The sequence below is a fragment of the Trachemys scripta genome, chromosome 4 (assembly GCF_013100865.1).
Source record: "Trachemys scripta elegans isolate TJP31775 chromosome 4, CAS_Tse_1.0, whole genome shotgun sequence".
Lineage (NCBI taxonomy): Eukaryota > Metazoa > Chordata > Testudines > Emydidae > Trachemys > Trachemys scripta.
Window position 1 is genome coordinate 127,316,776 of NC_048301.1, and position 27,040 is coordinate 127,343,815.

Consider the following 27,040-nt stretch of genomic DNA (forward strand, 5'->3'; position numbering starts at 1 on the left):
CTTTGAATTAGCCCAGTACCTATGAGCCCTAGTGAAGAACCAAGACTGCCTTGTGCTAGGCACTGCCCAGCTTTGTGACAGGCGCATTACAAAAGGGTTAAACCCCCATGCCTGGGCCAATGCCTCAGCTGGTGTATGTGGGCACAGCTCCATTAATGTCAATGGAGCTACGCTGATTTACACCAGCAGGGCAGGTGGCCCATAAAGAATAAGCGAGCTGGTGCTGCCTGCATCTCCATTGAACGGTAGGCAAAGGGCCAGTCCCCGATCCCATTTACACAGCTGTAAAACTGGAGCAATCCCATTGATGTCCGTATCAGAGGGGTAGCCGTGTTAGTCTGGATCTGTAAAAAAGCAACAGAGAGTCCTGTGGCACCTTATAGACTAACCGACGTATTGGAGCATAAGCTTTTTGCCCACGAAAGCTTATGCCCCAATACGTCGGTTAGTCTATAAGGTGCCACAGGACTCTCTGTTGCTTTTCACTGATATCAGTGTCATTTCTCTGGCATAACAGAGCTGAACCTGGCCAGCAGCGGGCATCAGGCTGCTGCCGCACAGAAAAAAACCCACATTTTCCAGGTGTGTATCCATGAGTGCTAATGGGACGTAATTCCCCCATTTACACACAGCCCTCGCCTGGGTAAATGTTTACAAACCCCTGTTTAATGGTGCTTGCCATTTACACAGCAAGGTAAATCCAGGATTCCTCAGCGCATAAGTGAGCGAGCATAAATGTCAGGTTTTCAGACATTTCTATTAAGGAGGGGAAAGAAACTTTGTTCGTTTGCATATCTGATGTAAACTGCTTTAAAATCTCGGTTTACCCACATTTACATAATGTTTGCTGATTAATAAATTAGACACTTACAAAAATCAGGTGTAAATCAATGTGAATCATTAGGCTCCGTAAACAATGTAAGCCACACTATGTCACCTTGATTTGTCTGCTGCCTGTAATCCTGCAGCTCCCCACTGCACTGCAGGGATGGAGTATCTTCTTAAGGGACTCAAGTGGGGCTCCCAGAAACTGAGGACCCCAAAACTAGTAGCCCCTTCTGGAAACATGAGTCTAAATGACTTGCCCGAGGTCACACAAAGTCAGTGGCAAAGTCAGGAATAGACTCCTAGAGCCCCAAATCCAGCTTGCTTCTCTAACCATTAGCCCCCCACTCTCCTCATTATAATTATGTGCCCTATGCACCAAACAACACCAGCGCTGTGATGTGGTCCATAAAACAGGCTACCGGGTCCAAGGAATGCTAAGGATCTGTAGGAGACACTGTGGGGGTGGACAGCGTTGGGAGGTACCAACACACAGAAAACCTTGTGTTCCCCCTCCTCGCTTCCTCCGATTTGCCCCCCACCCCTCCATAGGCCAGTCCATTCTCCCCTCACCTGATATCATCCTCGTTGGCAAAGATGATGACGGCCCGAGCATGGGAGGTCTCCAGGAGACGGCGAATGATCTTATCGAACTCTCCCGCCTTGGGCTCCCGAGGGATCTTGACCGACTGGGCCACGCACACTCCCCCTGTGGGCGGACAAGACACGGCACGTTTAGAGAGGCCTTCGAATCAGCTGGCCCTACTCAAGCTCTCTTTGGGGGATACCTAACTGCTGCGGGGGGGAAAGAAGGGTTCACTCTTGGGTCCCACATGCTTGAGATCTACATGTCTCTGGAAGCAGCTCAACCCTGGAAGTGAGCAAACCTCTGAGCCCCCTGCTGCTAATGGCAACACACGCGGCCGGTACACAGTGTGGAATGCCGGTTATTTATAACCGAGGAAACCAGTAAAAGACCAGCATAAGGCCATTTAACATGGGTAGGGGCAAATGCCAAAATGCTCTGTATTACAGCAGCACATAGAGGCTTCAGTCAGGATCAGGGCCCCATTTTGCTGGGCGTTGCGTAAACACATAACAACGAGAGACTGGCCCGGCCTGTAGGAATCTAGACCTACATGGGACCTACACAAATTATGGTTGTAAGGTAAGTTTGGATGGTAGCATGAGAAACAGGCTCCCAGCGTGAGACCAAAGAGAATAAAATCCTGAGAAAGAAGAATTGTTGAGTTAACTTTGTAGTGACCCGGGGAATACCAGCGTTATCGTCTTTCAGGCTGGGGCGGAAGTAACAGAAACAAAGAGCGTGGTTAACTGGGAACCTGCTCCCTAAAACTCCCTCATCTAGCTTTGGCTAAGGGCCAATAACCAGCAGTAACATCACTTGTTTATTATAGCGTATACAAAGCAAGGTTCTTTAGGGGCTCTTTATCAAAGCTTTGCCTCACTGTCTGGAGTCACGCCATGATGCAAGGTGTCTCCTGGGCCTGACCCCATTGTAATTATGTTGGCCAACACTTATAGGAGTATAAGTTCTATTCTATGCTCGGGCATAGAATAGAATAGAAGGCTGTATATGCTTGTATTGATATTTTGGATGTAACCAGCACCAAGTGGCCTTTGAGACTAATAAAGGAATGCATGTGTGGAAACTGAGTCACGGTAAAGCTTCATAAACTCCTTAGGATAATTATTTCCAACACTGCCCCAAAAAGCTCACCGCCTAAGTAGATCAGGCAGATGGCAATGGGAGAAGGGCAGTACGGCCACGCCCGTGTTGTGGACTGGGAACTGAAGACGTTAATGGCTATTAGCCACGATGGGTAAAGGAATGGTGTCCCTAGACTCTGTTTGTCAGAGGGTGGAGATGGATGGCAGGAGAGAGATCACTTGATCATTACCTGTTAGGTTCACTCCCTCTGGGACACCTGGATTGGCCACTCTCGGTAGACAGGATACTGGGCTGGATGGACCTTTGGTCTGACCCAGTATGGCCGTTCTTATGACGTGGAGAAATGAAGTGGCAGCACCAAGAACTGAGCTCAGATCTCGTCTCCTTCTCGGTGTCTGTTTGGTCTATAGACCGTAAGCTCACTGGGGCAGGGATCATCCTTTACTCTGTGGGTGTGTGCACACAGCACCTTGCACAACCAGGCCATGATCTCACATGGGGCCTCTGGATGTTACTGGGATGAACAACAACAATCACAGTGCCATTGTGAGCGTTTGAGCCCTTACTCAGCCAGAAGTACCAGTGACTGCCGCGGGGCTCTTTTTCTCCTTCTCTCCCCTCCTTCTGCACCAAAGGCTGACACCCGTTGACACCAATGGGCTTCGGAGTAGGCCCCTAGTGCTCCGAATATATTTGCTCAGTGCGTTCTTGCTGCCTACGGTGCATGCCCGGGAAGAGACAAAAATCTTCCCATTATTTCCACTGCCGCAGATTGTTTTTTCACACATCACTTTGATTTGTATCATCATCCCTTTGTCGTGTTGCTCCCTCTGATCAGCCGTCTCGAGAACTAATCTCTACCATCCACCTACTCCTTTTATTATCTGTCATTTCAAGCCATAACCGCGCTCTCCCCTCCTAATCTCAATTCTTCGGCGGTTCCCCTGTCTCTGGCGTCTCCTCCAAGCCTTCCTTTGCATTCACTCTTTCCATAATCTCAGATCACCCTCCTCGCTTTGCCACTCTTCATTCCTGTTTTCAAACAGCTTTCAGCTGAGCTCATCATTTCGGATTCTCCTTTTTGAGTCCCAGCCCGGCTTCTTGCAACTGTGTGTGTAAACGCTGGCTTATCGCCTTCTGGATTTCAGACCTATTGCCCAAGGCTTGGCCCCTTAGGGTTCGAGCTCCCTGCCCTCCCAGAAATAGGCATCACCAGTTTAGTCCCTATTCTGGTTAGCAATGGACCACAGATGTACTGTTCTAGTTACAGAATGGCTCTGGAATACTATGGCAATGGGGCCATTAGAAATACATAAAATGTAAGTACAATTATGATCTATTTGTATTACGGTAGCACCTAGCTGCCCCAGTCATCGATCAGGACCCCACTGTGCTAGGTGCTGTACAAACACAGAAGGAAAAGCTTACAAGCTAAGTAACAGGGCCAAATTAATCTGAGGTGCCACCCCGTTGAATTTCATGAGAGAGGGGCTTGGTTTATAATCTGCAGTTATGTCAGGTAGGCTAATAATGGCTTTCCATCCTCATGCTCCAGGCCCCTGTTTGGGTCAGGAAGAAATTCCATGAAAGAGCTCAGCACCCGTTTAATGCACCAAAATAAGTGGTGGCAGATTTCCAGCAGGGCTCCGCTCATGGGCTGCTTTGAAAAAGATGGCCCTGATTGTGGGCACAGAATAGCAAGCCCTTAGGAACACTGGGTGAAATTCACCCCAGCATGAGGCTCATGTACCAAGTCCTAGGAGTTTAAATGGTGCAAGGCCTCAGGCTGGCGCCTCCATCCAGGGGTGCATTTCACACCTTGCAAGGGTTTCACGTATTCCCTTGAAGCATCTGGCCACATTCGCTGTAATAGGCAGGTGACAGGACCAGATGGTTCTCGGACCTCTGCGATAGCAGTTCTTCCACTCCTCCCTGGACGAGAGTGACCTCTTGATCACAGAGATGGGAGCTCTGTAACCTACTCACCAAGCCAACTGCTGAGCATTTGAAATAGCAGCTAATTAAAACTTTAAAAAAAGAGAGAGAGAATGAGAAGAAAATTGGATGAGTAACCACGCTTCTGTCTGCTGGGCTTTAACCCTGAACGCCTGCCAGCCCTGGCCCCGCCAAAAGCCAACGGCTCCTCGCTGCAACTTTTTGGCAGGCACCAGTAAAAAAAAAAAAAAGAATGGAAAAGAGATGGGAGAGAAAATTAAACATTCCAGGACCTTCCAGATATAATTGATGGTCTCAATTTGCATAGTAAATGACACGGCTGATGCCTGCCTGCCGCTAAAGGATCCCCGCTTAAGCAAAGGTCAGAGTAATTAGTACACAACTGCCATTGCAGAGAGATTTCCCAGAACTCCTGCTATCCAGAGAGGGCAACCCCCTCCTCCAGATGAGAATCTGGCAGCCGTGCAGCTGGGGAATGACAGCAAAGGAACAGCAGAAGGCACTGGGATGCAAAGGAATTCTTAAACCGGAGCATTCATCCAGCTGGCTGGGGAGCTCCCAGGGTCAGATCCTCAGCAGGCGGAGGTCAGCGCAGCTCCACAGATGAGCACCCGCGGAGCAGCTTGCCCCTTGGCTCAAACCTGCAGCCTTAAGCATGAGATTGGGTTATAAGTGTTATTTTTAGAGCCTAGGAGCTCCAAGTAGGGACCAGGGTGGGTGGGGGTCTTAGGGACCATGGCTATTCCGTCAGTATCAGAGAGAATAATAAAACTCAGCTCTTATCTAGCACTTTTCATCAGTAAATCTCATAGCTCATTCCAAAGGAGGCCAGTATCATGATCCCTGTTTTACAGATGGGGAAACTGAGGCACGGAGCAGGGAAGTGACTCGCCCAAAGTTGCCCATCAGGCCAAGCCAGGAATGGAACCCAGGTCTCCTGAAACCCAGTCCAGTGCTCTGTCAACTAGGCACACTACCTCCTACATCACTATACACTCCTATAGCACCTTTCATCCGAGAATCCCAAAGCGCTTTACAGTCGGGTGACATTCACGCCAGTGCAGCTGGCTTGTGCACCACTTTGGTCCCATTGGAGGGTTTAAGTGGCCTTTAAGCAGTGCTGACACCTTGTGCTGGTCCTCTGCAGAGGGGCAGATTCCACATTAACCCCACTCCCACAAGGTAGGCAAGGCTTATGATCTCCATTTTACTGATGGGGAAACGGAGTCACAGGAAGGAGATGTGAACAGCCCCATGGTCCCATACTGAACCATGGGCAAAGGCAGGAATAAGCCCAGGCCTTGCATTGGATTGGAGATCCCTCCAAAGACAGAGCAAGGGAAGGCAGGGGACACAGGGAGGAAAGGCAGATGACTCCAGAGCTGTTTTATTAAACTTACCAGATGGAGTTTTCCCCCCTGGGGACAGAAGTGGCTCTGACCTCATGGACAGCACAAGGAGAACAATCAGACCAGTCAATATCGTCACATGGATCCAACATGCCATCACCTGTAACATGCCCTGTTGTGCTAGGCGCTGTACAGGAGTGGTAGGAGACTCCTCCACTCCTCTTCACCAGCTCTTCCCTCTCCTCCCTCCCTTTTCTCCATCTGGTGCCACCTTGGGCTGATCCAGATCCAATGATCTGCCATTGGGAGCCTTTCCATTGCCTCCTATGGGTGCTGTATCACACCCCTTGGCTAGCCCATGGAGATGGGGTCACCTCACTGCTCCTTAATTCTGCCTCTTGGTGTGTGTGTGTCTCTCTCTGTATCTCTTTCCCCCGCTCCCTTCTCACCCCACCCCTGGCTAAGCATCCCCCTATTCAGAGACAAAGCCCTTTGCAATGTGCTCATTTGCTTGCTGGCTGTAATTGCCAGAGCAAAGGAGAGAAATGGCATCTCCCTGACAAGAGGAGCCCCTGGAGGTGAAAGGTTAATGGAGAGCAGCTCATGAATAACCATGAGCACAAAGCCATGCACAGGCCTTTCATAAGGTCCAACAGGCAACACCCCATAGGCACTGAATGCAGCTATCTTTCCTGTGGTGGATTCATGGCTGCCCCCACCTTATGCCACGGAGCTAGCTCAGGTATTCCTAAGGTGCCTCTCCCTTGGGTTTCTAAGCACCACGTCCTGCTACTGAAACCACATCTTGGCTCTTCCTAGCACAGCACAAGATCCACCCTAGGTCTTCACACTGTGTGCAGCACTGCAAACGCCCCTGGGGTCCAGCCTGTAAGTAGTACCCCAAAGGGTGAGCATGCTGGAGACGGGAGGGTGACAGATGTCAGTGTGGAAGCAGCAGCTGGAGGAACGGCTCCATAAAGATCATGCAGCCTCATCTCCACCGGGTCACACCCTGAGCCTTGGAAAGTGCATGACAGAGAGACAGAGTGTGTGTGTGTGTGTGTGTGTGTATGTCACACACACACACACATACATACACACACAATGTGACTGAGACAAGGCTGAGTTGTGCCTATGAAAGACAGACTGACAACAGGCCCCTGTGTGCACCTGTCTGAGTATGTGACCTCACTGTGCACAGGTTGGTCTCTTTGTGTGTGTGTGTGTGTGTGTGTGTGTGTGTGTGTGTGTGTGTGTGTGTGTGTGTGTCCGCAGCTGGGTCTCTGTATTTGTCTCAGTCTGTCCCCTAGTGCACAGCATGATCTGTGCATGTGTGCGCACTGATGGGAGAGAAATAAGCCCCATTAGAGCAGGTGGCACTGACGTGTAGTGGGATGAGATCTGGTTGTGTCAGTGAGTCCCCAGCGTAGGCAGGAATGGGTAGCCTGACTCAACCAGAAATGCCTCAGAGGCCCCTAGGTAACTGTTAGATCCTGACCCCCTGCACGTGTTATTGGCCACAGAGCCATGGTAACCAGAAGGCTCCCCAACAAGGAGTGATAATTAATTATTGATCTCTGCACTTTTCCATAACTCACTACTCCACAGAGATTTCTCCCTTCCCTTCATAGCAGGTTGCTTCCAGGGACCAGAGCTGGTCAGGCATCTTTCCACAGAATGGTTTTCTGTCAAAAAATGCCAATTCATCAAACCCAGAACTTTTTGTGAGAAAGGATCAGTTCAGACGGACTAGGGGAAAAACGTGTTTTGGAATTGTCAAAAGGGGTTCAAACATAAATGTTTGGGTTTCCAGTTCAAAATTTAAGTTAATTTATATTAAAAAAAAGTTTACAACAATTTGACAGTGATACAAAATGTTCCAGAATTATCTAAATTAAACATTTCTAATTGACCCAAACCCAATGTTTGTGTTTCACCATTTTCGGTTTGCGGAAATTTTCCAGATTTTGACTTTTCTTCCTGACTCAGGATTCTATTTATTAAATTTGAAATCCCAAAATGGTTTTGTGGGATGTGAAAACAGTTTCCCGCCCAGCTTTGCCAGGGACCACGTTGACTGTGCCTGGCAGCGTGAGTGGCAGGAATGCACCCGCTGCTTCTGTCATCCCTGTGTTCTCACTCCCCCCTGGAAAAGAGACACGGATCCAAGGGCCAGGAGAGGACTTGGCTGCTAGCGTCAGTCTCATGGAGGCAGCAGAGAAGGACAAATCCCGCCTTCATTCCATTCCTTCCATTACTCAGCTCAAGGGCATGGTGCTACCTAATATAAAGCCATCTCCCTCTCCCTTGGGAATCCAGTAGATCAGCCATTCTCAAACTGTGGGTCGGGATCCCAAAGTAGGTTGCGACCCCATTTTAAGGGGGTTGCCAGGGCTGGCTTAGATTTTCTGGGGCTCAGGGCCAAAGCCCAAGCCTGAGGGCTTCAGCCCAGGGCAGTGGGACTAAGGTTATGGGCGGAAGCCCTTGACCTTAGTCCTTTGCCCCCCTGGGATGGCAGAGCTTGGGTGGGCTCAGGCTTCGGTCCTCCTTCCTGGGGTCCTGTAGTAATTTTTGTTGCCAGAAGGGGATTGCGGTGCAATGAAGTTTGAGAACCGCTGCAGTAGATGTTGGACTGGGCTTTGCCCCATCACCTCATGGCCTGTGGCGGGCATGGTCTGAGAAATTCCGATGCCACCCCAGGTTACCACCAGCGCCCAGAATCCAGAAAGCTGCCTAGGTGTCTTGCAGGAAGAGCTTCGCTGACAATCAGGCCTAGGAAGGTCTGAACGTGTTACCTTGGCTGCTGCTCCCTCAGAAAGCTAATCGCTGCGTGGCAACAAGGTGAGTGACTGCTAGTCCCAGGTGACCCCTCAAAAGGTTTGTAAGGTTCACATTCAGAGACACTCCCTGCCATTCAGAGGTCTGAGATATTTTCCAGCTCATGGGAATGATCCCCAGCTGGAGCTCAGGGATGCGACTCAGCTCCTTGTATCTTCTCTAGCCTGGCTCACTCAGCCCCAGCCAGCAGAGGTCAGAGAGCAGGAGGTTGGTTTAGGAACCGTTCGAGTCCCAACACCTGCTGTCTGTCACCAGGCTCTAAGCCTGGAACTTCTGAGCACCCCTTTTAACAACACACAGCGCATGGCAAGTCATGCCACATCCTCTTACGTTCAGTTTGATTCAGGCTGCCAGGCAGGGAAGCTTTCAACTACACAGTATCTATGATTCTCTCCTCCTGTCAGCTGCCTACACAAAGCTAGGGAGCAAACAAGCTAGGGACACTCCAGTGTATGCAGAGCTTCATCGGGCTTTCCTCTCCTAATGGGAATTCCTGTTTGCTACAGGATCACAGGCCAGCAGATGCTACAGACAGCAGTGAGTCATCCACTCCAAACCCAGCCTGGGATCCTCCAGCAACTCCCCTACTGGGGAGCCCTGAGAGAAAAGGGAAATTGAGGCAGGATGCCACAGAGCCACCCCTGGCCATGAGGGGGTGTGCAGCAGGTGGCCAGCCTTGTTGCATGCAAACACACATACTTGCACACGCACACAGGTATACAACAGCTAACATATCATTGTGTGCGTGCACACACACATGCAGGTGTACAAACCCACTCAAAACTCTGGTTGAACAGTGACAAAAAATAGATCTTTGCAAATATTCTACTGGGAAACTGTGGAATTTGCTGAATATGAAAAGCTCCTGACCAATACAACCACACTCACATAGACACAGCCATCCACAGACACATCTGCACATGCCCATGCCAAAAAAAAAAAAAAGAAAAAGAAAAAGAAAAAGGCACATGTATTGCACATGCTGTCCTCCCGAATATTTTTGGAAAGCAAGTTGGTGAAATAGCATTCCATGTACACACACACATACACCCCTTCAAGAAAGATATCGGAGGGGAATTTTTGGCATGGAATTCAAACCTGACACCACCACACACACACACACCCCATCCCCCCGCTGAAGTCTGATCTCATTTACTTGGATTATAAACTCTTTGGAACAAGGACCATCTCTTTGGGTCTCTGTTTGTACAGCCCCTAGCACAATGGGCTCCAGCTCCAGGACTGGGGCCAGTAGCAGCTGCTGCAATACACATAATAAATAATCACAGTTTATACCGGTGTTTTACTGCTGTAATTCCATGGTTTTCAACTGGGTTATTCTGGATTTACACTGCCATGAGAACAGACCAAAAAAAACCCAAACCACCCCACACGTGGCTTTTCACAGGACACTGACTCTGCCCGACCGGCAAATCGTACGCCCTTCCCAGCCCCAAATTCCAACAGAGATTGCACCCCACAGCCGGCACTTGGGCAGAAACAGGAGGATTCCACTTGCAGCTGTGGGAGGGTGATGGAAAGAGGCGGGCTATATTATCTCCATTCACAAATAACGGGATTTGCATGCTCAGAAAGGGAACACGTTTGCAGGGACAAATCTACAAAGGGTTTTACCAGCAGACACACAGATCCCCAGATGATGCGAGCTGTCTCTGTATCCCCCTTCCCCATATAGCCCATCCAGCATATTAGACACCTGTGGAATACAGGAGAGATGCATTCAACTGGACCAGAATCACAGCCCAAAAGACCTGTCTAATATAAATTAGCCTTCATAGCACCTAGAAGCACCAGTAGACATCAGGGCCACATTGTGCTAGGCACGGTACAAACACATAGCGAAAGACAGTTCCTGCCCCTAAGTGCTTACAATCTAGCGGGACAAGACAAAGTGTATTATTAGCTTCCTTTTACAAATGGGTGTACTGAGGCCCAGAGAAATTAAGTGACTTGTCCAAGGTCCCATAGGGCGTTGCTGGCAGATCCAGGAGCTGAAGCCAGGTCTCTAGACTCTAAGGGTACAGTACGTCTACACTGGAGACACAGGAGTCATTTCCAACTCAGATAGGCGTACACACGCTAGCTTTAAATGAGCGAGCGTGTTACAAATAACAGCAGCCATGTACAGAGCAAGGATCTCCGTCGGGATTGTACTTGGGCAGCTAGCCCAAGCCACCCCCTGTGCCACAGCAGGTACTCTCCTATTTCTAGCACGCTGGGTCAATCAACGCTAGTACGAGTATGTCTGCGAGAGCTGGAAATTATACCTCCTGCTGCAGTAACCCTAAGGCCAGCGTCTGAACCACAAGCCTCTCCTTCCTGTCTAATCAGCAGAGTTGATACTCTTCAAATATTGCCAAGTACAGGCTATTTTTATGGGAGGAAACTGGGCCAATTTTATGTTTGTTTCCGATACGGGGAGGCAGATGGATGGAGAGGAGGAAGTTGGATAAACAGACTCCAGGACAGGCAGGCAGACCAGCAAAACCAGAGACACAGCACCCGGCAGTGTCAACAGCTACTGGATGATCCGCCCCATGATGAGTTATCAGGGACTGGCTAGCCTGCCAGGCATGGCTGCTGAGTCCCTGGGACAGGCTGGGGCTAACACCTGCTTAGGCCTCAAAGACACCAGCTCTTTAAGGAGCCGCCACAGCTTAATTACTGTTTCCATGGCAATCAAGAGAGAAAATCCAACATAGGGAGCAGTTTGCAAACATAAGAGTCTTTCATAAAGTCCTGGCGCACGCATGCAATCACACTTGGATGTACACACATTTGTATTTACACACTTACGCCAACATACACAATCACACTTGGATGTACACACATTTGTATTTACACGCTCCCACGCACACATTCACACGTTCACAAGTCTGCGTTCCCAAAGTCACTTGTCTACCCACACAAGTGCTGCCATATACACACAACGCAACCTGCACATCGGGGCAGAGAGGCAAGTCCAGGGCTCTGAAATGCAGGTTGCCACGGGATGCCCCTGGAGACCCATACCCTTCCCCCAATGCAGAGTGTGTCCATAGGTAGCCCAGACATTTTAGGTCTCCCATCTTCATTGGGTCTGGGCGGGGCTGTGGTTGTGGTGTTGAGCTGCATTCTGAGTGATGAGAACCTGCCCCACCCCCACATCCAGGGCTTGAGCATCACCCTACCTCCGTCACCACAAGGGGTTGAGAGGCTGAGTCCACGTATCAGGGCACGTTGGTGGGGAAACGCTGTCACCTTATATCTGATCACCCAATGCAAAAACCTGAGCACCTGCTGGATGAGGATATAGGCCAGGGCAGTGTATGCTAACCCCACACAAGCAGCATCAGCTCCATCCCACAAGCCGTATGGGTCGGAGCCTGGCAAGAGACCAGCCTCTCTCTCCTTCTGCACAGCATCGGCGACCTAAGGGACTTCTTCTAATCTTCATCGGCATGTTACTCCGTTGACTTCTAACTCCTTGCTGTCGTCCCCAGCTGTCACACACACTAACCAGCTCAAACCCTGATTCCACCATGGCTAGTGCTGCCCTGATCACACTGTTTACAGCGGCGGTTGGCAGAGATCCAAGGAACAGGGTGGGATTTCCCCCTCCCATTACACTCCTCCCTCTATGGGTTCAAGTCCCACTGCTACTAAACTAGGAAAGAAAAAATGTAATTAAACTGGCAGGTTTAAAAAAAAAACAACAAGACTAGAGAACGCAGCATGTGTTTTGCTCTCGATTCTGTAGTGCAGGCTCCCAAGGGCAGGCAAGGCAAGTGTCCAAAATAACAGCCTTTGCATCAGATCAGACATGATCTTTACCTGCTCCAAACACCCTGTGTGAGTCAGTTTCACCCATCCACTGTCAGTCGTCACCCGAGCGCTGCAAGGAGAGCGGGAGTGAGCATTAGCCGAGTGAGCCCTGATGGTCTGAGGGGAAGCTCCTTTGGAAAAGAGTGGCCAGCCGCCAGATGTCCCACGTTACATCAGAGAACTGCAATGTGGCGGACGGCAACTGCACAAACAGGGTGAATTGGGGGGGGTGGAGGGGGAGGAAACTTATCACTTGCAAGTCAAGCCTGCTGAAGGGGTGGAGTGGGAATGGGAGCTGCCATGACTGGCATAGCAAGCCGCGTGGGGAGGGACCGAATGGTTTACTGAGGCCTTGAGAGCAGAGGGAGAGAAAGCCACCTGAGACAGACACAGCGTGAGAGGTGGGTGTGGTTGAGTGGGTGAAAGGAGCAGAGTGACTAACATGGCTGAGCGCTGAAAACAACGCAGCAGTGACCAAAGGGAATCAGGCCAACGACGCCGGCAGCCTTGAGGGGGAGGGCAGTTTCAAGCAGAGCCAATTAAAGCGGGGGAGGGGAGGGATTTTGGAGCTGGCCGAGCTGTTTAATGACGGGTGTGTATTTGGAAGCCCTGTGCAGGGGTGGTGGCGAGTGGTCTAACAGAATCAGTGATCCATCCCATGCCTTCTTTACGTGATTGGAAGTACTCTGGGGCAGGGACTGTCTTTCTGGGTCTGACTTCACTGCACAGTTAGCCTGGGTCATTGGCACTGGGCTCTGAACAGCCAGGTGAGCCTAGCCCTAGTACGAGCGTCCACACTGCCAAGCCCTACCCGTGTTATTCTGTCCTCACTGGTGCAGCATTCCTCCATGTGTATCTGGGGGCATGTCCCATGGTTCTCTATGCTGAGATGCTCTAGGATTCCTTCCCAGTCAATTGTATCAATTGTCTGACCTGCAGGGGAATTGTGGGAAGGCCCTGGAGGACTTTCAGCCCTGGAGTGATTTCCCTGCATCCTCACTGCAAAGTGGGCAGGTTCCAGCATCATTTAAAGTGCAACCCAGGCTCTCACCTGCCTCCCCAGCTGGCTCAGATAGCCCAGGCTTAAAACACCTCCACACCCCAGCCAGGGAGCTTTGTGTGTGGACAGTAGGGGGATTAAGGCTAAAAGCTAGGTAAAGGGCCTAGGTTGACTCTGCATTGAAGATATATCCTTCTGTGTTTGTACAGCACCTAGCACCGTGGCGTGCTGGTCCATGCTGGGGTTCCTGGGTGTTACCACAACACAACTAAACAATAAATAATAACGCCTCCCCAGTCCAGGCTAGACACAGGGGGACCCTGTGCAGTGACATAGGCAGCACAAACTGGGAGCTAGAGAGAACCACAGGGTCTGTCTGTGTCCAGCAGCCTCAGTAAAGAATCCCCTTTATATCAGCTCCAGCCAAGTCCAGTCTGGACCAAGAAGGATACCGACAGGGGTTGCTCAGCCAAGGACAACAGCCAAGGCCCGGCAATCCCAGCGAGCCGTGGTGAGAAGAGAGCAAGCCGCGGGGCGCTGCCCGAGGGAGCCCAAAGCTGAGAGCTACAGGAGACAGCTTACACACCTAGGCAGGTTCACGTGAAAGGAGAAGACATCAGCAGAGGAAGCAAGAATTTAGGAGTAACAAGGCCACAGGCGAGGAGCCTGAATAAGCAGCAATGAGAGCAGACCAGCTGCCTCACTGTTGTCAAGCGTTTCGTAGACAGCGTGGCCCGAGAGACTTGTCAGCAGGACCATGTGACAGCATTGTGGTTTTACAGGGAGCAAAGACCCAAACAAGGCTGTCACCAAGTCAGGCTTGCCAGAGAGAGAAGGGCCCCAAGAGAGGCTGTGCGAGGCCAGGTTACCTGTGGGGGTGAAGTGTTTCTTCAAATATTTCGGCGGCCATAGACCCATTAGTAAATAAGAAGGGAGACGAAATCAATAGTGATTCTGAAATGGTTGAACGGCTGAGGAGCTCAATTAAAATCAGGCTAACACAACCCAACGGGATATGGACAATTAGGGGGTAAGAAAGACCTTGTCAATGGGGCAGTTGATAAGAAACAGGTGAGGGAATACAGGGGAAACTGAATATCTACACAGCAGCAGCTCTGGGTGATGCACCTTGCAAGGCCTTAGGAAAATTAGCTACTGTGCCATTGGCTGCATCTCAGAGGGAGGCAGCAGAGGAGAGGGTGGGAAAGCTAGAGTAGTACCAATCTTTAATAAACAGGAGAAGGCCTGAGCCTGGTGGTTACTGCCTGGTTAATCTAATGCCAACCCTTAGCAAAAGGGAGCTGTTAAATATTCAGAGAGAAAGTAACTGATCAGGATAAAGAGGAGACGGTATTCAATGAAAAATACAGGAAGGGCTTGTAGAAAGCAGCTCAAACCAGAGAGTCGATAAGTTTTCACAACACAGGCTGAACAACAGAATTAGGGCCTGATCCTCCAAGCATTTAAGCATTTGAGTAACTTTACTCAATAGAGAAGCCCCATTGAATTCATAGAGATTGCCGGGTTGGGTCAGACCAGCGGCCCTAACAGTGGCCATTACCAGTTGCTTTGCAGGAAGCTGTAAGAAACCCTGCATGGACAGCTATGGGATAACCTGCCCCCACGGAAAAAAATTCTTCCTGTCCCCTATTAATTAGGGGTTTGTTTGTGCCCTGAAACAGTAGGGTTTATAGCCCTTCCGGAGCTCTTCATTTATTTACTATGGTGACTCAGGATGTCCTTGTTATGCATATAAACGTCCCATCCTTTAAAAAAAAAAATTGTTCAGTTCTTGGCCCATATGATGCCTTGCGGCAAGAAATTCCACGGGCCAACTTTGCATTGTGGGAAAGATTACCTTTGCTCCCCTTAAAATGAGCTTCATTTCAGTTTCACTGAAGGCAGCATCGCCAACCCTCAGCATGCCAAAATCATGAGTCAGGCCCCCCAAAATCATGAGACTGGTTTAAAAATCATAGGCTCTTAAAATAACAAATGTGGGCTTCTGTTTGTTTGGTCAGCTGGGTTTTGAGACAACATTTTAAAGTTTTTCTCTGCAACTACAAGAGCTAGAAACTGTTTTTATTAATTATTAATTATTATTATTATTATTAACATGACAGCTGAGATTCTCTCATAATTGCATGACTCCAGGAGATGGTGTTTTAACAAAAACACCAGATATTGCAAAGCTTGCAATACAAATACAAGAGCTGGCAACGCTGTACATGTCCCCTTGTTTTATCATGAAAAAGGATGAATATAAGTTCCTGATTTAACATTTCTCCCACTGGTTATTTAGTATGCCTTCATCATGTCTCCTCTAAGCTCAACTGTCCCTATCTTATCAGTCTGCCTCCATAAGGCACTATCCACATGAGGGAAGATACGCACATGCTAAGTGGCTGCAGGATCTACGCCTTAATGGGTAAAAGACATAATGTATCCAGATTTTTAATAAAGTTTAATTATAGATCTTCACATAATTTTACTTGGAAATTTAATTTGAAATTGACTGGGGTATAAGTACCATCGCACAGGCTGGAAATTAGCAGAAGGAATGTAAACACTTTAATGCTAGGCAGCACTGTGGCGAGCTGAGAGAGATGCCCCATGGGGCAGATGCAAGAGACAGGTGCTATGGCTGGTTTTATTTAACTTCTTTATTAATGACCTGGAAAAAGAGGCAAACAGCGGGCTAATCAAGTTTGCAGATGAGATTAAACTGAGGTGTTGCAAGGCCCGGTGAGGACAGATGAGCAAAGGGACCTAGGGAGTTAGCTGTATTGGCAGGACACAACCAGAAATCAAATGCAAGCTTCTCAGTCTTGGAGAAATGTGAACAAATAGAAAAATAATCCAGGGATTCACAGATTTTTATGGCCAGAAGGGACCATTAGATCATCTTGTCTGACCTCCAGCCAGCGAGTTTCACTCCTGTAGTCATTTCAAATCGGAAGGAGAGGCTCAGACAGCTGTAACGCCCCCGGCGACCTAGGGATGAGAGCGGTCAGCAAACTGGATGGGAATTTGCAATGCTGTACAGCTGGGAAACACCCAAGGGGCGAAAGATCACATCCCAGTCTTTGGGATGCTCATGCAAACCCTGATCCTGGGGAGGTTTGTTTCAATAGTGAAGGAACCAACTAGAAAGCGATGGGTAAATGGAGTGGGGCTGGACGACCCATTTGGAAGAGACTTGATCCTCTGCCCGCAGCATTGCCATTCATTCTATACACCTGGCACGGGTTAGAACAGTAGAGGGCACTGTGCCCACCCAGCCCTTCAACCAGCACACCCCCTATAAATAAGGGGCAAGAATGGATCCCTTTTCCCAGGCTCCCCTTTCCCCAGGCTCCCCTTTCCAGGGGAGCAGTGTAAAGAGGCTACTCTAAGGGCCAGAATCTGTCTCTATCCATACCTATAATTACATGGAGGCAGATTCTGGTCCCTGCAATAACTCCTTTACACAGCTCCTGTGGCACAAAGGGGCCAGAGAGAATGCCTGGGGAATTCCCCCAGTGCAGGAACGGGTGGGGTCACATATCTGGCCCTACCCTACTTCTCCCCACAGCCCCTGGGGTAGGACCATACCAGGACTTGGCCAAGGGGGGCAGAGCAGGGACAGAAGGTGTATCAACCCATGCTCTGGTCCAGCCCAGAGGGAGCCATAAGTTAGAGCAGCCCATGAGGCAAAGGGCAAGTGAGAACAGAGAAGGGAGCTCATCTCTCTCTTTTCTCCCCATGATCGCCTCCATGAAGCTTTGCAGCCCTCCTGCTCTAGCAAACCCAATCCTGAATCTGCATGAAGAATTACAGCGAGACACATGCCCCTTCAAGCTGCCCAACTCCCACGGGTCAGTGGTGCGCCTCCCCACTGCACAGCAGCCAGCATGCAGGAGCGGTGCCTTAGACCACGAAACGTGACCACATGTGTCATTTGGCCACAAATTGTAAAGTGACAGTGGGGGGAGGCGGAATATAGGAAGGCGACAAGCAAGGTCGGTTGTTTTCAGAGACTGTTTGGAAAGCATCTCTGTTGGCATCCTCTAGATTACTAAAGTCAGCACCACATCCATTGTCTGCAGCAGAGCTCACTCAGAACAGAAAAGCAAGGAGAGCAGCCAGTGTCCAGCTGAAAGGATGGCAGAGGCAGCCCCCCCATCTATTGCCCATGTAGACGAAACCAATGTAGGTGTGTCTCAGAGCAGCCACTGCAATCAGCAGGTTCTCTCCTGTTTTCCCCACTCATTTCCAGAGTTGCCCAGAAAACTTGCTCGTAGACACCATCCCTGTACTATGTTTATTTGCCATTATATCATTCGGCCACCAGATGTCCCTGTGTGCTGCAAAGAGTTCCAGGCACTGAGGGGCCCCTGGTAAACACAAGACAAAGCTGGCACTCGAGCTACATGCAAGCCTGTTTCTGGCTCGGCAATTACAGCTGTTTTCTTTAACAAAACACTTCTTCCGTAAGGAGGGCTGGGAGTCCTCACATCACAACAATCCCCAAGGAGCTTCCTAGTGTGGGAAGGTGCTGATTAGTGGTTACTAGCTCTCTTCAGCATGTTATCGCTGGGTATGACTGTAGCCCAAGGCCATCCCCTCTGGACTTTGAAACAAAGATGGTTATTCAGAAGCACGTAATGTATATCTGCTTTTTGGATGCCATTTGCCATAAGCATACACACATACACACACACACACACACACTCCACCATGAGTCTGTAATGAAAACAGAGCCTTAAGTAATTCAACTTCACAACCCCACATGTAAGTTAGGTGTGGAACCTGAGGCAGAGAGAAATGAAATGACTCATCCACAGCACTGGTTGGATTCGAACTCAGGTCTCCCGACATTCAGTTCTGCTCCTTAAGCATTTTCCCCCTCAACACGGTTAGCAATGCACAGCTATACTAGCACGGGGAGAATCCCAGCTGGCACAAAGCCAGCTCCACACTACTTTATACCAGCTCCCGCAGAGGAGGAGTGTTGTCAGGGGTGGACAGGGCAGGACCTGGCCCACTCCCATGCAGACACTCGGGACTCCCTGCCACCAAAACTACGGGCTTGATCCACAGTCATGCTAAGGCCCTTTTACACTGCTGTGCTGTGAGAGCACAAATTGTGGTGATGGCCCCCGAGAAGAATCCCTGCACTGGGGGCTTCCCTGTTTGGGATAAGGGCTCTAATGGGTGGCTCTGCTCCCAGCCTCACCAGCAAAGAGGCATAGCCAGAGTGTAGCGCATGATGGCTGTTTTTTGCTGCCCATATAGGGCCGCAAGAGGTGAAGCAGCCCTGAAGCTGCTCTAACTTATCCTGGGAGATGAGCAGGCCCCTGCACCACCCTAAAATATGAGCAGGACAAAGGTGGCATCAAGCCGTTCCCCTCTGCCCTTGCCCCAAGTGCTGGAGCACAATAACGGAGACACAGGCCCTGCATTTTAAGAGAAACAACACACTTCCTCCAGCCGGGCGGGAAGCAGGTGGAGAGAAGGGGTCTGCTTGCTCCCACATCTCAGCACTGCTGTTTGAGGCAGGAGGTCATCAAATAAAACCAGCCACAATTTTCCACTCGGATGATCTGCCCATTTGGATTCCCCCTCCCCTCCTGGAAACTTGAGAAAAGCAGCAACTGCCCTAAAGCTGAACCGCTGCAGGGCATCAGGAAGAGAAGGAGGCTGCAGCACCTTCTAAATATAGCTGCTGCTGCTGGATCAGCTCCCGATTCTCAAAATTAACACAGAGGCTGTAATGGGGCCAAGAGTGGGAAACTGACTCCTGCTGTCAGGCATCCGTCTGCCGCTGCGATCCCCTCCCAGAGAGGACAGACTCTTCCTGTTAGAGATGCTGCTGTTACCAGGGAAAGGACTGAAATTCTTCTCCACCAGGGCCAAGCGCCACCCACTCCCTCCTCCCAGTTTCATTACCGTGCAATAAACTAGCCGGAATGTGTGTGCCACTGCCCTCTGCTGGGAGGAACTGGATCTGCTCAACTGCATCCCATAGGCCCTGCAGTGCTAACACCCAGCAAAGATTCTCCTTTGGCATATGCATCGGGGGATTGCGTTTTCAAAGCGTGAGCTCACACCCTCCTAGAGTCAGAGTTTAAGACCAGAAGGGGCCACCAGATCATCTCGCCTGACCTCCTGCATCTCACAGGCCACGAACAGCATCCACTAAAATACAGCAACTGGAATTAGACCAAAGCGTTACAGCCCTCAGGAGCTAAACTATTACATGCCACAGGCAGAGAACAGGAGCGAGCGAGGTGCAGGGAAGTGATTCAATGAGATATGCCCAGCAATTCTAGCAATTGACCCATGCCCCATACTGCAGAGGAAGGCAACCCCCCCATCCCACCCTGGTCACTGCCAATCTAATCCGTTCCGTCCCTTGTTGTTACAGTCTAGTGACAGCCTTGAAATCTTGGGTGGCACTGGAGGGGCCCCATTTCTACTCCTTTTACTCCCTGGGCTGGTGGGAGGGGAGCGCAGAACCTGCCCAGTTACTGGGAGGAGGAGAAGTTTGCATTAAAAGATCCACAAGTCAAACCCACCATTGGAGTCTGCCCTGGGAGCAGGGGGCAAAGGAACCCAGGCATGCAAGAACAGCACTGGGCCCAGAGGGCTATAAAGAAAGAGATTCCGGGCACATTGTGGATGGACTTAGAGCCCAGAACCCCATTTGGAGGAGGAGAGCGGATATTCCAGGGACTAGCGTCCCGTCATGACATTCAGCAGGATGGAGGGGTAGGACATTTTTGCTCATGTTAGCTGGCCTCTGCTGCAAATGATCCCACTGACCTTTGCCATATGAAGGCAGCTCCCTTTAGCCTCCCTGTGCAGGGCGCAAGGCCTTGGGGCTCATGCATCCCAGAGTGGCTATCACGACCCTTTCAAACTGGGAGCCATGGCTGCAGGTCACAAGCTTGCCTCTAGTCATGTGCCCTACAAGAAGCCCCATCGAAGGCCTCTTGCCTCTTAAGCTGGGGGTCAGGCTCTCCCCAGTAGCCAGGAAGAGCTACCCAAAAGGGAAGGACAGGCCTCCCACTTTGTAGCTGCAGAAAGCAGGGAAGGTCTGTTCCTAGAGGCCTTTTCTTATTTTTTGAGCCTTTTTCTCTTCTGACGCTTAATAAATCCGCCCCGAAGCAAGTGCCATGTACCTATACTTGAGCGTGGCACATCTACCCACCAGTTTACACTCCGCTTACAAAACAGCTGCCTTAGAGTCCCTAAAGTCCCCTTCAGCCTCCCAGCTGCGGTGAAATAAACACACAGCCTATCTAACCAACCATTGGCAGGGATTGTGTGGGGAGAGCATTGCTGATTCCAGTGCATGCAATCAGTGGGCACATGCCACATATACAGCGCCGGACGTCCGAGCACCACAGAACATCCAGGCAAGGCAATGCTGTCTGTGCAAAAACTAGTGACTAACTAGTGGGTCTGGCATTGTGATCTGAAAGGGTTAAAGGGACACATTTCCTTCTAGCTTCCCAGAGCCAGGAAATGTTCCAGAAGGCCTAGAAGCTATTGACCAGCTCACTGGTGGAACAGAGAATTAGTATTAGAGAAATCTCTGAGTCTCTCCCTTAGCTGCAGAGCAGGGATTTCATGAAGTAGCACTTCACACCCTAGATATGCTCAACAAACAGGGCTGGGCAGCCAGGCTGCACCTGCTTGGGGGAAAGTCGGGGCATAGTGGTCATGCTGAGATGGGCAAGGCTCAGAAGCAGAAAGAAGCCCAAGACATGACATTCATATGCGGAATTGGGGGGCATGCAGGTGCGGCTTTGACTCAGTTCACTGGAAGGTCAGGGGCCATTTGCAGCACCTGGATTTGTATTCCCAGATCTTGAAGGTGGTCTTGAACCTGGGCTTTATCTAAATCTTTTGAGTCTGCAAAACAGGGGCATAGAAATCACACTGAAGCAGGCTGACAACAAGATCCCCAATCATTCCAGCTGGATCTATCACAGGGACTGCCTTTCTGGGGGCATTTCTATGTGTCTGGCTCTGTCTGGATCCAGGAAGCACCAAGGCATGCGGCAAAGATGAAAAACAAGAGGGAAGCTTAAGTTGGGGGATACGGCCAGGCAGAGGGAGTCGTCATGTGTTATTGGGCCCTCAGCAAGGGCTGGGTTTCGTTTATGTTTGGAGTTTGGGTCCGTTCTTGTTTCATTTAGAAATGAGCCCAAACCAAACCCCCAGATGTAAGTCCCCACCCTCCCAATATTGGGGTGTGTTTGAAATCTCACCCACCTGACCCAAATTTGGCAAATGGAGCCTATCTTTGTAATGGTCCAAACCAACACCCCTCCCGACATCACATTTTGGAGCATGCAAAAATCAGGCCCCAGATTTAGAAAAAGATACCTGTTTCATAACCCATCCCTCCTCCCCCAAGTTCTGCACCCCAGCACCCCTCACCACTGCCTATCCCTTCCCCGAAATATGGAGCATTCCAACTCCAGCTCCAAATTTTGGAGTCTGCAAATCAGACGCCAGGTTCTGAAAACAGTGTCTCTCTTTATAAAGAGACACACACAGACACACACAGACAAACACACGAGTTCTGAACATCAACCCCCACTTCATCCTGACCTTCAGACCAGCCCAACTCCACACTCCAGCTTTGCAGCTCTAGCCAGTCTGTAATTTTATCCGAGATCATTTGTGCCCATCAGCTGCCCCCAAAACTCTCAATGCGGGAGTGCCGAGGCTTCCGGCTCGTATTGTTCCAGAGTGAGTCATTCCTCTCCAGAATAGATGCAGCTGATCTTCTAAAGACACCAGGAAAGTTTCACAGAATAAAAAGGGCTCTTTCAATTGAGAGCAGCTTTTTTGGGTGGGTAAGTGGTAAAGGCAGCGGGGGAATTTTTCCCCTATCCCTCTCTCAAGGACCACTCGATCAGCAGCTGCGGGAACATTCTCTCGATTGCAGAAGCTTTTCTCTTTCTCTTGCTGGCACTGGTTTACAGAAGTACCGGCTTCAGAGTAACTCACATTCTGCTCCTGTTCTTGGCTACCCTAGATAAATTGCGTAGGTAGACGAGGTGAGCATCTTGAGTACCTATCTAGGTCCTCATCCAGCCCCATCCTCAGTGTATTTGAGCACTTCAAAGTCATCACATACCCCTGTGAGGCAGGGCAGGGCTATTACCTCATTATACAGATGGGGAACTAAGGCAGAGAGAGTAAGTGACTCACCCAAGGTCACAGGCTCTGCCACTGGCTTCCTGTAAGTCCCAGCCTAGAAGCTTATCCCCAAGCCCATCCATTGTTAAGGGCTAGCAAATTAAAATGGATCTGAACCACAAGCCCAAAACTTCTGAGGTGTAAAAATATCCAGACTGTTGTCAGAACAGCACAGAACTCAGCAGCTTTACTTCACAGGGGATTGGGCAAACATTCCCTTCTGGTCTGAGCCATGTGGACGGACGGACACCTCCCTCCCTCTCTCCAAATGGAGCTCTGAGCTACAGCAAACAGGAATTAATTATGGGAAGTCCTATGGCCCATGTTAGGCAGGAGGTCAGAGTAGATGATCACAACGGTCACTTCCAGCCATAGTCGCTATAAAGACGGAGACGCATCGTAAACGCCAAATTCGGACCAGGTTAGTCAAAAAACTAACCCACCCTTAGGGAAAGTTCTTCCTAACCCAAACATCAGCTGTGGAATGAGGGCACTGCCTACTGGATTCTGCTGATTCAGGGACTCCAATTCCACACAGCTAACAGCATGGGGGAAGCTTGTTGAAAGGGCAAAGCCTGCAGCAGGGGAAATCAGTATACACACTGGATACTGTGGCTCTGTACTCTGGATTTCCATTGGCCAGCAAGCACTGGGGTGCACAGGGAGGGGAGCTGTCAGTGCAAAGATCAAGGGAGCAGCCCCAGAATGGAAGTCACTCACGTCACTTTGATAAATGCCACGGTGGAAAAAGGTAGCGCTAACATCAAACATTACCGCCCCGTAGGATTTCACAGGGTGAAGAATGGTCACGTTTTCTCAATGGAAATTACACTCTCTCCAGCTGTCCGTGGGAATCAGTATGCCACGCCTCCACACTTGCAAGAAAAAGGAATAAAAATAAATGGATAAATCATGCAGCCTCCCTATTCGGGAGGGAGCAGGACTGCTGCTTTGGGGAAAGGGGAAGGTCTCAGGAAGGGAAGCTGGTCTAGAGAGCTGGTATCCAGCAGTGACCAACTCCACCTGTGTCCCAAAGTGCACTGGGTGTCTTAACCTGCTCCTCCCTCCCCCCATCACATACACAGCAAGCTGCTGCCAGACACCCAGGCACCTGCAGCTAAGTGCTCCCAGCTTCCGTGCCCAGATGGGCTGGGGAACACTGGTAGGGAGTGTGGCACAGACAGAGCCGAGGGGAGAGTGGACAAGTGGGGCAGCATGGGTGGGGGGAGCATGCTGTGCAGACAGGACTGGAGATGGGGGGTGCACAGGTGGGTGAAGTGGCAGATGGGGGTGTCATGGAAGGAGCAGAGGAGAAGGTTACGGGTTCAGGCCATGGGGGGTGTTGCGCAGACACGGTCAGAGGCTATGGAGGTAGAACTGGGGCAGGCAGGGTGCACAGCGAGAATAGCAGAGTGGGGGGAGTCATGCAGAGGCAAGGGCAGGAGATACCAAGGTGACAGTGCCGAGGGAGGGACGGATGGATGGAGCTGGTGGGGTCAGCGGCAGGGAAGGGCAGGTAGTTGGGCAGGTGGGGCCGTCCTCAAAGCAGAACAAAAGCGCGGAATATTTCATCTTTGCAAGCCCGTTTACCTAGAGCAGCCGAGGTTTCTAACACCTGCATTATTCATGGCCTCTCGGCGCCACACCAGGAAGGGGAATTTGCTGAGCGATGTTCCTAATAACTTAGCACAAAACCCATTTAGTCAAAACACTTCTTTCGAGAGAGAGAAATAAAGGAGGAGGAGGGACCCATTTCACACCCCTCCTTTTCTCTCTCTTCCCCTTACTGAAAAACCAAACAGGCGAGTGGGATTCAAATCCTCCTTTCTTCACAAGGCAAAGACCTTCCCTAGCTCTTCCTCTCCCTTCGCTGCTTCGGGGACTTGCAGGGGGCTGGGAAAGGGGGTCAACGTCTTGTTGGGGAGAGGTGCCAGGCTGGCAGCCCTGACGGTGCTCTGGTTACCCCGGAGCATGCCCAGCCACAGAGCACTCTGCCCTGGAGCGATCCCCAGCTAGGGTGAGAGGGGAGCTCAGGCCCCCTGGCCAGCCAAACTTGGGCTTCTCTGCTGGCACCGGGGCTAACTGAAGTGGTGGCCAACCCCTGTTCAGGACAGAACAGGCCCAGAAAGCTCAATTAATAGAGCCCACTCCATAGAGGGCCAAAAATTCCACAGTGATCTAGGCACACAGCTTGGCACATCTCAAAGGGGCCTGATTTTCACCAGCCCCTCTGGAAATCAGGGCCCTTCGAGGCATCTCCAACTGGGCATCAAAAATCATTAGTCACCTCTGAACATTTTAGCCCTGGGCTGGATTTGAACTGGCAGCAACACTCCTCCAGCTTCCTCAGGGATTTGAAGGGTATTCCACACAGGCTTCCCTACACAGAAGTGCACACAGCCAGGCTGGAACTGACCTGTTACGACACCAATCCATGTAGAAGCTGTTGAAGAACATGAATAATAGTGACTGGGGGCTGAGTGCTCCTCCCCCCCCAGTTCACAAATGCAGGAGCTAAACTGCTTTCTATACAGAGCATCCTACTGCTCTTCCTGCCATAGAGGTGGGACGCACAAGGTCGTGGTTCAGGGGTGAGAGAGATTCCCTCAGTGGAACCAGCACGAGACCTTTCAGCTCGAACTTCAAAACTCCCACCTCCAGGGTCCAGCTTTCTAGCCCCACCTCTAAACTGCCCTGCTGGGTTGCTAAGTTGCCACATCTCACTCTCCAGGAGGTGACGATTCCCAGAAAACTTTTCCCTCTCAAGGACTGTGTCCTCATCCCCCACTCCCACAATTCCAGGGAGAGGAGTAGACACTACTACTAAGAGGAGAACGTCAAAGGGTGAGAGATTTTGTTCAGTGAAGCACTCAAAGCTAGTCATGCTGGATACAGGACTGAGACCCCAAGTTTAGATCCAGGCTTTCCCAATGTCTGGGGGGGGTTCTGGGATCTAGGCTCATGCCTGAGGTTAGAACCCAGAGGGGATTTGAACCAGGGACCTCTAGCTCCCTGTGCTGGTATGCTATCACTAAGCCCCCCTATAGCAGTATTTTGCTTCCTGAGCAGTTTTGGAGCATTCACCACAAGAGCAAGGCTCAGGACCCCACTGGGGGTCAACGCTGAGCTCACAGTGGGCCAACCATGAAGTTCGGCTCCAGGGCCACAATTTCCCCAAGTTTGGAGGCATCTGAATGTGGGGTTCAGGTTCTGACCCCTCTCTTGTCTGCATGCCTCTGGAAGGAGGGCGGGGGACTGGCTAGAGGGATCCAAATTGCCCTGGAGCTGGAGGAAAAGGTGCAGGCTTTGTAGAGAGAGAAGTTGCTGGTGCTAGTGGTGGATGAAATATTCAGGAGCTCACATCCCAAGAAGTGGAAACTGACAAGCAAAATGAAATGTTGGAAATGTAATTACCAGAGGAGGCCAAGCATGTCTCCCAGCCGCCCGGCCGCAGGCAAGCCCTTTATCTAGCTCATGAAATGACTTGCTTAACAAGTGGACATCAGCTAATAAAGTTATTTCCCTCCCCCCTTTACCCTCTGGTATAAAAGCAAACTGCCATCGGGTGAAAAGGAAGCCAGATCCCCACGCCTGTCCACGCACACAGACCCAGGTGGGCATCTGTCCCTCTGAGAGCTCACCTGCGCCAAGAGCTAGATGAGAAAGAGCTTCAGTACGAGGAGCCATATTCGGCAGAGATGCAAGTAGCACGTCACAGATTCTTGCAGCTGTTGCATGCAAGCGGCTCCAGGTGACTGGAATTGTTTGTATATAGCATCAGCTGCAGAAATCGAACCCTTGGGCATCAGTTGGGCAGAAAATAGGTGCAAGTGGCAAAGGCAGTGCAGCTGGCACCAGTGGTGCAGGCGGTCATGCAAAATCGGCACAGCTGGCGCTGAGTCAGACATCCAATTCAGCCCATATAGGCAGCAGCCACTCCAATTGAAGTCAAAGGCAGTTGTGCCTATTAACACCAGGGTCCCGATTAGGCTCCAGCGGTGGCTATATGTGAGGTTTTGCTTTAGCTGGCATCCCCGTTAGTCATTGCTCCTGTCACACTCCTCCCTTTGGCCTGTAAACCGCAATCGCTTGGAGTCAGGATAGCTACGCTCATTAGCCACCTATACCCATTAACTCCCACTTTCTGGCCAGTTTACACCATTATTTATGGAATATCTCCACTGAACTGGAGCCGGAGGAAAAGGCGCAGACTGTGTAGACAGAGAAGCCGCTGGTGCTAGCTGAGGCTTCCATGGGAACCACACCTGCTTGCTCCAGGCTGCTTTTGATCAAAATATCCATTCGTTCAAAACAGGTTAGGCATAGTAGATTAGATTGTCAGCTCTTTGGGGA

General features: G+C 50.5%; 1 protein-coding gene across 2 annotated transcripts in view; it reads right to left on the reverse strand.

Annotated features, from left to right (window-relative positions):
• Positions 1–27,040, reverse strand: part of GRM4 (glutamate metabotropic receptor 4) — a 217,772-nt gene that overhangs the window by 79,315 nt on the left and 111,417 nt on the right. For both annotated transcript variants that reach the window (XM_034767394.1, XM_034767395.1), the window contains one exon: positions 1,399–1,534. In XM_034767394.1, the coding sequence (XP_034623285.1) occupies positions 1,399–1,534 (136 nt within the window). The remainder of the gene's footprint in view (positions 1–1,398; positions 1,535–27,040) is intronic.